Genomic DNA, 14,043 nt, shown 5'->3' on the forward strand with positions numbered 1-14,043 from the left:
GAACACAAAGTGTGCTTCCTTCGTATTTGTCTGTTACCAACTCAAACATCTAGACGATTGCATGTCAACTTTTGGCCAAGCGGCCCAATTATGAGTTGAGAACACAACTCATAAGACGATGAGCCAAATATGGCGTCTGTTAGCTGTATAGGTTGGCTAGCTTGAGCCTGAACCTATATAATTAGAATTTGTAGCTGTTATTCCTGCCCTAACTTAATAACAGTGAGCCTTCATGAGCCAACATTCAAATAAGTCTCTCTGTCAACTGTCAAAAACCGATATGGGTGATTACATTTGCAAAAATGCAAACTAACCTTTCAGCTCTGACATAAAGGTGTTGGAAAAACATTAAAGTTACTGCCACAAAATATCCAGTCAGAAGAAACGCTCATCATTCTTACCTATACATATTGTAATGAGCTGTTTTCTTTTGTTACATGACACTATGACTCAGTAAACTCATGACAGACAATTACCAAGTTATTAACAATTAATATGCAGATTATCTTCTTGATTAATCTTGATTTGAAAATGTAAATACATTTCTCCAGCCAATTGCATTTTTTTGTCCAACCAACAGTCTAAAACCAAAAGAAATTTACTTTAATGTAATTACAGACCATGAAAGCAGCAACTTACTTAATCATATATTTATCTGGTGTAATGTGCTACTTAAATAATCATATATGCTGTTAGCTAGTTTTTATTCTTACCTCTGTTCTTATTTTTGGTTTATTTATCTCTATTTTTTTTAAAATACTTTCTCTATTTATGTGAATTCATTAATATATCAATAAAGGCATATTTTACCCTGATTTTTTTGTCACTTACGTCAAGGAACTTCCTGTTCTTCTCCAGCTGTTTCTCCAGAGCTTGGATCTGCTGCTGGAGGTCTCCGCTCTCCGTCCTCTGAGCGTGCTCCAGCTCGATCACCCTGTTGACCTGCTCCTCCAGCTCCGCCTCCAGCAGCTTCACCTGCTTCAGGAGGTCAGCGTTCTCCTTCTCCGCCTGACGCTGCACCTCCACCTTCTCTTTCATCAGCTTCTCCGTCTCCTCCAGCAGGTCTACAGAGTACAGTGGAGGGGAGGAGGAGAGTTTAGGCATCGCTGCCTGTCAAACTCAAGGTGGACAGCATGAGTAAATCATTCATTCAGGTTTGATTTCAGTTGACACTGAGATGAAACTGCAGAAGAATCTGAAGTCTGTGAGCCGTGTGATCAGATTTAATGCAGATTTTGCTTTTGGTCACATTTCAAAGATTGCAATTCCATGTGTGGTGTTCACTTTCACAGCTATATCTGGCTAACTTCAGATTCTTCCGACATCTCGGTCAACATCCCGACAAAATACCCGGTTACTGAACATGATTCCCCATCATGACGCCCCGTCTTCCATTGCCACCAGTGAACAACCCACACCGGTTCACCCAGGATCAAACCCCGCAGGATTAGTGCAAAAGTAACAAGGTGAGAGAGTGCAAATGACAGAACAGACATGTGGACAGCCCGGACAGTGCAATATCCATGCCCAATAAGCTTTAACAGGCAGGGGAAAGGGACTTCCTCAACGGCCAACCATCTCACTCAAAGCACTCAAGACATCTAAAATAAGCTTATATATATATATAACGATTAAAAAAGATGCATTAATTCAGAGTGCAGATGATTGACAATTAGGAAATAATGGCTACATGTAAGTGTCTGAACGTTACTTTCATTTCATCATGCTAAAATGAGTGCTAACACCGACTCCAAGACATTAAAAATGACGAACCAGGACAAAAATCAGTCAAAATGAAAAGCTGAAGCAAAAGGTTAGTGATTGAACTTAGTGAGTTCATGAGCCCATAGCAAGCAAGCTCCAAGCTGTGTTGGTGAGTTGCCAGGTTAGGGTTAGAGATACACCGTCACTCAGCTAACAGTGGACAATCATAAGAAGAACATATAGTAGATATGACTGAGCCATGCTCAAAGTGGACACACCTGCTTCAGGTGCTGCAACCATTGCAGCTTCAACTAGGCCTACAGGAGAATAAGAAAGCACAGGAATGTAAACATGCTCTTGTGGGTTTTTTTTTTGTTTGTTTTTGTCATGAACAGGAAAAATAAGAGAGAGAAGAGAGAAAGGTGAAGGTAGATCAGCAGTGCTTTTCTGTCGGTTTCACAGCAGAAGGTCAAGGCTGTAGAAAGGATGCTGTGAAAGGAAAAGGTTTCTGAAAAAGCCCATTTGATTTACACCCTTGGATACAGAATACTCACCAGTGTAACAGAGAATGAACTCATGGGATACCTTTTTGATATTACAGGGGTTATAATGCAAAATTATCTGATACAGTTTTTGTGTTTCTGCAGCACTTAGTCTCAGGTTTAGTCTCAGGTGGAGTAACAGGACTTATATTAACAGGTTCAGTTCTGGTACCCAGCTTTGTGTGCGGGGTCGCAAAACTGGCTGAATGCAGGACTCTGACTTGTGGCACACGTAGCGGTAGTGAGTGTTTAAAAAAATGTAGATAAGACGTTGCCTTAGCATTGTTAAACTGAAAAAAACTTCTAAAAATAAACATTTTATTGACTTTTTGACCCTTGTTCTCAATTACTGCTGCTGGTTATGCAGCCCAATTACAGCTCATACATTTTTGATGTCATTTTCATTAGGCCACAGCAAAACAAGACTACAAAAGAAATCAATACGAGACTTGTGCACCTTTAAATCAGAGCTGTGGCCCTTTCCTGGAAACCTGAATAGACGCAGACCTCGGTATTGTATACTGTAAATATACAGTGATAACAGCTGGCATATGACACGCAGCTGACACGGTCTCTGGGTTAATAATTCACACCAAATCTACCTGTCCTGTGTAATTCAAGGAGCAAATTATGGTTTAGGTGAGTGACCTTCTTTTAATACAACCATACCAAACAAACTGCCAGTTGATAAAAGAAGATGGTGATATGATAACTACAAGGTCAAGAATGCAATAAAGGTTTCCTTTAAACTGTGAGGATGATAACTTCCTGTCAGTAAGCCATTAAAAAAATCTGAGTACATCCTTGGTGAGGGGATTCTGGGATACATACGAAGCTCGCGGGGCCCGGCGTTCTCCCTCATGGCGTCTTGTTGCCGTGACAGCAGCTCGCGCTCCTCCTGCATCTGAAGCCTCTCCTGCTCCAACTCGTGCAGCCGGCTACCTGTCACCTGCACGGAGAAATGATGCTCACTTATAAATATAACATTCCTTATTAATATATAAGATACATTTGATTTTGATTGCACAGACCATACTTGTTAATAGGATCAATTTATTGTTGGTTTATGTCTTTTAACAGGATTTGTTGACAATAAGAAAGAAGCCTCCTCTTGACAAGGAGGATAAATCTGGTCTGGGACCTCAGTTGGTACCAAGATGTGATGTCTCACGTAAAGGTAATTATTTGTCTTCCTCTCTGCAGCTGGAATGCCTCACCTGCAGCTCTTGCTCGAGGCTCAGCTGGAGCTCTTCCTTCTGACGCAACTGCTCGTCCAGCGCAGCCCGTTCACCCGTGTAGCCATCAATCAGACCTGAAAATGGACGAGACAAGAGGACAGTTATAAAGAGCGCTGAAAGAGAAATTCTCACTCAGTCTTTGTGTTTTTCTTACCCTCCCATTCTTGGAATTGCTCATCAGAAGAATTTAAGTGGAATTACTTGAGTCTAGCCTCAGTCTCACATACACACACACACTCGGCAGCGATCCAGATAAACGAGCACTTAACAGCCGGATACAAAATCCAAGGTTACCGACAACACAACAGCTTACAAAAACATGCACACAAACATGCATACAAATGTAGAGGCGAACACAAGTGAGCATGTCTGACCCATTTTGCTTGACGTGAAGTACAGGACTGAGCTGTAAACAACACAATGAAATGCTCCATCATTACTGTACTGCTCTGTCACAGGTCAGCAAGCATGAAGCACCAGGATGGCATTCAGTCCATAGCTACAGAGCAGGAGGTAACTATGCACACACCAACAGACTGGTGAGAAACCATTTCTTCATTGACTGTAGCTGGAATGAGATCAGATCCGAGATAAAATGTGAATATTTTCTGATATGGTTCTTGTTTGTAGCTCATGTGTGTCATTTAAAAATGAGACGGAGGCAGAAGGTAAATGTCACCTGTGCTGTCAGGAGATAACATGTCATTACAGACATCTGAGCAGGAGCCAAAGCTGTGTGCAAAGTTTGCCTAAGGAGGGATCCCTCCACGATACACAGCTATCAGATGCACACGATTACTGGCTAAAACAACACACAGAGCTCTGCTGGGAATCTATAATCACATTTAGCCTCCAATACAATAAATCCAGGTCTTTATATTGTCCAACTTAGCCCCCTTCCCTTGTTAAAGCTTAACAAAAGCAGACTTTTCATCCTGTTTTGAGATTCCACTGACATATAATACGTTCCATCAATCAGTGAAGAGGATCTTTGTTTCCAGGTTGAGCCTGTCTCTTGGGTTCATTCAAAACCAGTTTGAAAAGGCCGCACCCTGAGCTTTTACCTGCGTGGATCATTCAAACAATAGGAGGAGAATTATTTCTCTTTGACATCTCTGACATTTGCACAAGTAGATGTCCACGAGACACAGGCTTAGCCGATATTAAACACACCCTAAAAGCTAATGAAGAACGCATGCCACATGATCATATGGTGAAAAACTCCAGCGGGACAAGGGGAGCCGGACTCTGTGTTTACACTGATGATCCTTTGGCACTCAAAGCTGATGAACAATGTTTCTGAGATGTTGAACTTTTTATGTTAAGATGTTGACCATATTATCATCACATTCTTGTAGCTGCTGTTTACATTCAACCAGACGCAAATTCAAAAAATGCACTCCAGAAATTACTGTCTTTCTACCAAACTACAGAGACATTACTGTTCAGATTCTCCACATGTATTTTCCGGCGCATTGAGCATCACAAACCAAGTGCCATCTGAGTGAAGACAGACATCTCTAAAACTCAACAACTCATACAAAAATTTCTGCTTCTAAAATGTGAGGTTTTGCTGCTTTTGTTTAACCAGAAAAAAAACTCTTGCTTTTGCACAGTTGCTCAAGCAAAAACAAGCTAATTAAAAACATCACTGTGGGCTGCACATGCCAGTTTGTCATAATCCTTAATACAGTAAATGATTTCTCTAAAGACTAATCAGCAGATTAATCAATAATGAAAGTAGCTGTTAGTTGCAGCCCTACAACCAGCCACATGATCTCCCTCTTTAAAGGTCTATCGTATAAGACTCTTTATGACCTCAAATATTTGCACAGGAATCCAGAAAACAAACATTATAACAGGATGCATCTCAAGTAAAAGACCATATATGATTACAAAAAGCTATAAACTCACCAACTATCAGCGTGTACAAAGAGCCAGAAACAAAGACGTGACTGTTGTACAGCACATTTGCCAAACTGTGACCTAAAATCAGCCCAGTCGACTGGGTTTGTTGTGTGACAGAGTGGATGTGGTCGCAACAGTTGACCCTCGAGAGCCAGCTGTCTCTGACATGGATGGGACGTCGAGTTTGCCGTCGCCCCGACAAGATCTGTCACAGCACTGAAACTGTTGCCAAAAAATAAGCCCCTGACTTCCTGATGAATCAGGATTAATAGATTTTAACTTGTTCTCACACAAGTACCTTCACCTCCTGACACAAATCCACGTAATTTAGTTGTCAAACACAAATCAGAGACAGGCTGACAGACAGAAATTACCATTTGTCGCTTTCTCACCACAGATGGTCCCACTCTCCTTTACTCTCCTTTTTCAAACAGCTGATCCCATCACTCCTTGTAACACCCCCCTCCCCCAGACACATGCACACATGCATTTTCACTCCAGTGCCTTATGCTCTCTGTTTTCTGTAATCATTCTGACACACATTATCACGTCATAATTAGAGTCCACAGAGAAACAGCTACTACTTCATTCATTTCTTCCTATGAAGATGCTGCACTGAAGCTAGAAGCTGCAAATAAAACTTTAAAACTGGCCCACATTTAAATCAAATTAAATGTAATGTAGTAAACGCCAGATAAACTCAATCATTTACTTCATGCAGACCATGATTCCTAAGAATCGATCAATAAAAAGCAGAGTTATTCGGAAGAACTCACCCTCAGCGCGGTGGAGCTCCAGAGCCAGCTGCTCGCGTGCGCGGGCCTCCTCCGTCAGCCTCTCCTGCAGCTCCTCCTGCTTCTGCAGCAGCTCGTTCATCTCCTGGTTGTGGCGGAAAGACTCCCGCATCAGCTCCGTCTGGGTCATCCGGGCATGTTCAAGCTGAGGGAGGAAGAGGAAAGAGAAGGTGTCAAACAGGCAGAAGGGTTAGGAAGGAAGACCGGTGTTTGCATCAAAAAAGCTTAAAAGAAGAGACGTTCAGTATGAATTGTTCTGCCTTGAAGGAGCACTCCGCTGATTTTACACATGAAGATCAGATTACTCGTCATGAGGAGAACTGCTCAGCCGGTGAAAACAGCTGTATAATTTTTGTGGTCATTTAGGAGGCAGGGTAGAGATAAAGCACATTTTTGATGGCCAAAATGTAAACTTCAGTAAAAAAGAACACAGAAAAACCTATTCAACCCAACTTAACACAGCCTTCCTTAGCTGTGACAGTTGTGTTGTCCACTTTCCCCATGAATTGTGATGTAATGTTTCAGACGTAAAATGAGTTCAACTTCTCTGCTAGTTGTGAAAACTGGTGGCACACACCATAGTACATTACATCCTTATATATGTCATTCTAGCCACCTAAACTCCTACATTTTTGTTGCCGTTCATGTTTTCACAGCCCACCTCTTGCATTTCTGGATCTTCTGTAAGGATTGCGGTAGCAGTTTGAGTAGTTCTTCTTCACTACTACTACTTAAGTAGCCCTGACAGATCTGTAGCAAACCGGCAAACATCACTGTTCACTGTTTTCACAGAACGTTTAACTAAAAAAATGTGAAGGACATGGCTTGTCTGTGGAAATGCAACGCTGTGTTGATGAAACCTCACACTTGGTGACCACAGCGGTCTACCTACATGGAAAATTTGGTGGCCACAGAGAATGTTTTTGTAGTCACGCACCACAGGGCCTTGGTTAATGTTGAACCCTGTGTAGGACCCAGAATTTCTGCTTTAAACACTAAGAGGTAAAATTTTATGCTTTGATTTAGGCCAGTCTTTAATGATTAATTCTAGATCACCTCTTTAGAGTTTTTAAAAACCTCAATATCACAACAGGTGATATTGAGGTATACAGCTGCCTGTTCTACTGGAAACTGTCCAAAAGACATGAGAGGATGGAAGAGGAACCTTCCCTCTTTGGCAAGTTTGGAAAAAAGTGGGCCAAAATTTCCTTCTATTGCTTATTGATTTCAGCTGAACAGTATTCAACTGGTCACATTATTGTGACACAAATTCATGTTTTCAATGTGTAGTACCTATAACATGCTACATGCTGAATCCAGATATTTATTTATTTGTTTGTTTGTTTTATTTCATTTATTTTAATCATGTCTTCCAGCCCATTTTCTAAACTGATTTTGTCTACTGAATATATATTTATGACAGTGTATTGGGGTTGTTGTAGGTAAAATAAGTTAAAAATACAAAGCCAAGGAACAGGGGTAAGATTCTGAAAAGAAAGTCGTAAAATTTTACAAGAAAAAAAAAACTTCAGATATCCTTTGAGGTTAGTGTGGCAGATTTCTGAGAAAAATATCACAAATTTACAAGAAAAGAACTTGAATATTAGTTAATTAAGTCACAAATTTATATTAAAAACAAACTTTTAGCACTAATTTCATACCAGATTTGCAGCTGGAAAGCCAATTAATAAATTAAGTATTGTTATTATGCATTATAAGTTAGTTTCAACTTACTTTGAAAAGCATTTTGTTGTCATTTTCAAAATATAACACTATTACACATGGTTTGGCAGCACATTTCACAGTGTCTGTACATGTAACTTCAACAGAAGTTCAAAAGTCGATAATAAAATGAAACTATGCGCTGATGTAACATGAACTGCGATAATCATATCACATTTGTGTCATGACCTTCCGGTTCAGGTGACAGTTGGCACATTTTCCGTGTGGCACAGCTATGAAATCATCATAATGCAATAATCTGTTAACACGCTCACATTCATCCCACAGTTACTTTCCACATATTTCCATATCTCCCCCGAGCAAAGGTCTCATTGTAACATTATGGCAACCAGGAAGTGGTAACGTGACCCTGCCACATAGAAGTCATATAATCTTACACCTGCTGTTTCAAAGGCAGCACAGACAGAGCTGCTGTGTGCTCCTACGTGGAATGACATTTAAATTACATGACATCTGCATGTACAGACCTGAGCTGCATAGAACAAGCTGTGAAATATTAATCAGCAGCACAGTTCTCTCTAACCAAAGCATATGACTGTTTACAATAACACAAACTCAATCTCTGTATAATTTAGAAACTGTCCGGCACAGTGTGGGTTACCAGGTGTAAACTTACTGTATAAGGAGGAGTGGGCAGGGAGATTTTGGAGATCACCTTAAGGAGGTGACCGTTAGTCCTGTGATTGACGTGTGAGATCTGGGTCTGCACCACCACTGCGTTTTTCTCGTTCAAGGTGCTGCACAGCGGGAAAGGTCGGGGCAGGGGTACCCGAGATTCCACCTCGTACACATCCTGGTCCTCCCCCTCCACCCACGTTGTGCTCTGCATGCTCGAGTTCCAGTACGAGCGGTAGGAATCCATGGCAAAGGAACTTGCAGCCTCGGTCTGTTATGTCGGAGTTCCGTTCCTGGTCTCATCAAAAGAGGTTCCCATTTGCCATGATCCGTCGGGCTGAGCCTCGCCACCGCAAATGAGAATTAAGTCCAGGGGGGAATGAAGCAGTGAGTTGTGGAAAGCTCCAAGCAACAGTTTCTATGCGTTTGCCGCACACACAAGAAGAGTAAACAACATTCGGAGGGGGTGACATTCACGTCATCTCAATCACATTCTGCCTGGCGGAGGTAGAACAAGTTTCAGGTAAATACTGAGAGAGAAAAATCATCCGGCAACGTTTCCGAAAAGTGTCATCCTCGGCGGCAGGTGGAAGGCACATCTTGGTCCGGCAGCTTGAAGTTCATTCCAGAACATGACCACAGGACGTCCGTAAACACAACAACCAGCATTTCCTCCCTCTGCTGTCCTCTTTGAAGATCTCTGATCCGCTCTCTGACCTTCTTTCCTCAGTTTAAACTATATCATGCCGCTCGGTGAAGCTCACACCCCCGCATCTGCTCCGGCTTGCTCTCCTCTCTCTCTCTCTGCTCTCTCTCTCTCTCTCTGGAGATTCATTAACAATACTATGCGGCCGTAGCAACCCTGACCTGCGGGGAAGCCTCCCAGGGGCCCCTTTTAATTGTTTAGTCTCAGCGGCAGCCAGCCGAGGTTGAAATGACAGCGCTCGGATCTTAGGTCTTTCACTCTTTCCTCTTTACTTCCTTCTAGGACTGCTGTCATTCCCTCTCCACGCATGCTCCCGTGCTCATACCACAGTATTACTCACTGTAGCCGGAGCGCTCTGTGCTGTCAGGCGAGGTTTACTTACCCCAGGCAGTCACTCACTGCTGATATACTCACTCTGCTTCTCTCTATGTAAAATAAAAGATTAAATCCCAGACTTCCAGGGCAGTTTTCACCCTCAAGATGAGTTGGTTTTTCCTCCACTTCCTCCACTGATCGCACACAGCAGGATACTGTTCAGAAAAAGTGGGAGGGGAGCAGGTGTGGCTTCGATCTTTAGAGCCAGTGGGCCAGGTAGGTTTGCAAATAGATCACACGCTCTCCCCACACACACAGATAGCCCACAGACAACACACGCCCTTACTGCAGAAAGTTGTCAAACTGGATTCCCTCCCTACGTAGCCACAGAAAAAAACAATTAAGGCGTCCTGACATGCTGCCTCTCGGTCCCACCTTCCGTCTCTGTTTGGCATGTCAACTGTCATACTCACTGCACATGAACAATTTCCACGTCTCACTGAGGCGTCTCACCGGCACATAATGAGAGCGAGCAATGAGTGAACAAACACCTTCCCCCGGCAAATAATTTACAGCAGGAGCAGCTCAACAAAGACACTTAACATTCCTGACCGGCTTGTTACATCAATCTCCGTTCACGACGACGCTTCGCAGGAAAGACATGATGATCCAGCACCGCTCGCAGACAAGACTAATGTAGATCAGATCAATAGCAGCAGGAAAATCATTGAACAAACCATTAGCGGCTTTGTTGATTGCAAGTTTATTGTGTTGTTAATTGTGTGTACTTGGAGGAGATGTAAAGTGAACAAATGTAATCTGCTTGTAAAAGCTATAGTGGGTCTTTACTAGTTTTACAACTAAAGATTTTTATTTTTATTTTTTCTTGCCTCATTTATTAATCCTTCGGTCAATAAAATGTCAGAATCTGGTGACAAATGCCTATTTATGGCAGCAGCAATTAATCACTATATTATCAAAATCACAATATCCATGAAAAATGCTCATCACCAACCAACCAACAAACAAAACCCAAAGACTCTTCATTTACTGTCATAAATGACAAAGAAAAGCAGGAAAATATGACATTTTTGCTTTAATATTTATAAAAATAGTTGACAACTATTTCAGTCGACTAATAGCTGCAGCTCTGATGGCTTTGTTGAAATATAAATGCATGTTTTGTCCGACCAGCAGTTCAAAACCAGCACAGAAGATGAAGAAAATATTCATAATTATAATATTAAAAATAATATTTTTTAAGAGGGAATCAGTGTGTTGTTGGCATTTTTTTCTTAGAAAGTATTTAGATCATTGATAATGGAACAAATCAGAATTTCAAATTTATGACACAGGTATAAAAAAAATGTATACACCGAATCAGTTGTAGTTAGAGAGTAGTCGATTAGTCGATCAGAAGAAAATTAGTTACCAGCTATTTTTTATAATTGATTAATCATTTCTATTATTTTTCAAGCAAAAATGACAAACATTTGCTGGTTCCATCTTCTTAACTGACAAGATTTGATGCTTTCCTTTCTAATTTATGACAGTAAATGAAGAGTCTTTAGGTTTCTGACTGCTGGTTGGACAAATGAAGGTATTTAAACATGTCACTTTGGGCTCTGGGAAATTGTGGTGAGCATTTTTCATCATTTTTTTGACATTTTACAGAGTAAACGCTGAGTGAGTTTGATCATAAGTTGCAGCCTTAGCTGTAGTTGCTTCAGTATGTGTAATAATAAAGTGTCAAAGAAAAACTATTTTGATTCAGTGATACAAAATATATAAAGTAAATAAAAACCACTAAGAAGATGGCTGAAAAAACAGTAGAGAGTGGGTGTATTGTAATAGAAATGTGGTGAATGTAGCCTTTAAATGATTCAGTAGGAAACATTCAAGCATTCAACCAACATGTACTGTGTAGATGGATGCTGGGACATCATTGATGCTTGGGCTGATATTTCTTTTAAGCTATTTTTAGATCGCCAAGATAAAACTCATCTCAGCGTGAGTAACACATGAATTTCAGCCAACGGGAAGATGAGCTGTGCACTCGGTTACAGTAACACACTCAGTGGCCTAGTTAAACCGGCCCCGTCTCTGTGGGGCGACGCTGGACGCAGCGGGGAGCGCACCACACGGACTGCCTGAGGCGGGGGTGGAGTTGTTCTGCCCAACTGGACTGTGATTGGCCGATCGGCCAGACAAAAGCCCAGTGTAAATACAGCTCGTATCTATAGGCAACCAGTGGGAATGAGGCAGCTCTTTTGTGTGTGAATTCTAGACAGGCCAACTTTGTTGCCGGCCACATTCTGCAGTCTCATCCCCATTATGCCTCCATGAACAGGCGTAGAAACCCACAGAGGGGGTTAACAGTGTCGAGTGTGGGCATTTAAATGTTTTGACACAGCCTAAATGTGTCACTGGAGCTTTCTGTTCATTGGTCACAAATACGCACTGGACTGTTCATGAAGGATTCTTCTGAAATCTCCACCTGCAAAGGGCCCGTTTCACTGGAAAGTATTGACTACTGAAAAGTGTCAAGTATTGAAATGTTTGGTCAGATTCTGGCGACTGCTGGCTGCCTGGCAACTGGCCCCGGCAAAGATATAATATGGTGCCTAGTTAAGCTGCAATTTGTTATTAGACATGTGAGTTTTTGTCAGGGTGTTCATGGGCTACACGGAATAAAGATCAATTAATCGCTTCAAATAACTCTTCTAGTATAATATTAATAGATATATTCCTCCGAGTCCTCAGGAGAACTAGCCACGATTTGACTTGAGGTGCCTTTTCATGTTGTACTCTTTCATTACAGCAGTAGATTCATTACATAATAAACACAGCAGTTTATTACTTGTTGTGGCTGACAAAGTAAATAAATACTCGTAAGTTAATTTGCTCTGGAGTTGGTGATTCCCCCAATCATCTTTTTGTCTCTTTAGTTTCTAGAGACACCTTTGTGAAACATCTTGTTCTTTTAGCCAAAGGGAGTTCCTCTGTGGCCCACCAGCCCAGACTTACAATGTGAGCCTTGACTGACCGAATGGCAGGTGCAGAGCGATTATAATCCTACTGCAACAAATCACAGCATGCAGGTGCTTTAAAAAGACATAATCAATACCGTAGTGGTTCAGATAATGTGGTCAGTGGTTGAGATGTCTCAAAATATCACAGAGATACGTATCTTAGTTTTATTTATCTTATAACACACGCCAGCCTGATTTGCATGCAGCCTCTTGTGGGCCACAGAAAAATTCAAAAGCACGGTACCCTGAAAAAAGTATTGTTTACAATACAACTCTGAATACAAGTGGAGAATGGTACAGCAGTCTGTACCTGGTTTGTGGTGTCGGTGATGGTCATCAACATCTTCTCCAGAGCCGTCTGGAGTCGGCTGCTGATGCCCATCAGATATTCCTCGTTCTCCAGCTGAGTCCCCGCTCCCAGCAGCAGGCTTTCCATCATCTGCTGGGACGCCTCCAGACCCTCGTCTGCCTCCATCTTCCCGGACCACAAACTCACGTCGTCCGCGCCGGTCTCGCTGCCCTGGTGACTTCCTGCAGAGTGACCAGAGGGACAGAAAACAGAAAGACATCACACATACACCTCAGATATTTATAACTATTACAGCTTTCTTCAGACATGCTCAAACTTTAGATGGATAAATCTAAATAAAGAACTATGAAGGAATGATCAACATAATCATACAAATATTCAGATACTCAAAGCTATTTGAAGCTCACATGAAATAAAATAAAATTGGTGTGGGGATTGGTGTAGTGCAACTTCTAAAAGTGCTAGTCATGTGCAGTTTGTATTCTTAACAGAAGAGGATGCCAAGCAGGGCTAATTACATAACAATAACAAGGGTGTAGGCACACATCATCTGGTTCAAATGAGTACACCACACTGACATGACTCCTAGTTTCGTGATGTAATCTGCATCTAATTACTCAACTTTGTAACCTCATGTTCACATTCTCAGAGGAATATAATATAACAGCAGGAACAACATGAGTCAAGCTTTGTATTTTAGCACAAGTTTCATTATATGAAACCATTTTCACTTTGGAACAGTGTTCAGGACAGAGCAGCACAGAGGAAGGGCTTGGTGATTTGGCTTATTAATAATATCTTGATATTTTTATCCAATATGTATCTCAATAGAGACATTTCTCTCATGTAACATACAGTGAATGCTCAAATAGTGGAAATATATGATGCATTATACAATATAATGCAGTGTTGTAGATTAAAGTACCCAACAGTAGGGCTGGGTGACAAATAAAATCAAATATCACAATATTTTTTTACCAAAAATATCAATATTGTGCCAATATCATAGGAATGACTACCAGTGCTTTCACAAAATATTAACATAATGAGATTTTTTGAGATTTTTGAAAAATAATCATCAGTAATGTGAATATAATGACTAAATGGGTAAAGTGAATAATAGTACAGTTTTTAAG

General features: G+C 41.3%; 1 protein-coding gene across 1 annotated transcript in view; it reads right to left on the reverse strand.

Annotated features, from left to right (window-relative positions):
- Positions 1 to 14,043, reverse strand: part of akap9 (A kinase (PRKA) anchor protein 9) — a 79,931-nt gene that overhangs the window by 23,113 nt on the left and 42,775 nt on the right. The window contains exons 21-26 of the mRNA XM_084738599.1: positions 12,908 to 13,128; positions 6,169 to 6,331; positions 3,464 to 3,558; positions 3,078 to 3,195; positions 1,983 to 2,021; positions 832 to 1,064 (exon numbers count right to left, since the gene is read on the reverse strand). Coding sequence (XP_084594725.1) covers positions 832 to 1,064; positions 1,983 to 2,021; positions 3,078 to 3,195; positions 3,464 to 3,558; positions 6,169 to 6,331; positions 12,908 to 13,128 — 869 coding nt within the window. The remainder of the gene's footprint in view (positions 1 to 831; positions 1,065 to 1,982; positions 2,022 to 3,077; positions 3,196 to 3,463; positions 3,559 to 6,168; positions 6,332 to 12,907; positions 13,129 to 14,043) is intronic.

Source organism: Lutjanus erythropterus, chromosome 16 (genome assembly GCF_056507025.1).
Source record: "Lutjanus erythropterus isolate fLutEry1 chromosome 16, fLutEry1.hap2, whole genome shotgun sequence".
NCBI lineage: Eukaryota > Metazoa > Chordata > Actinopteri > Lutjaniformes > Lutjanidae > Lutjanus > Lutjanus erythropterus.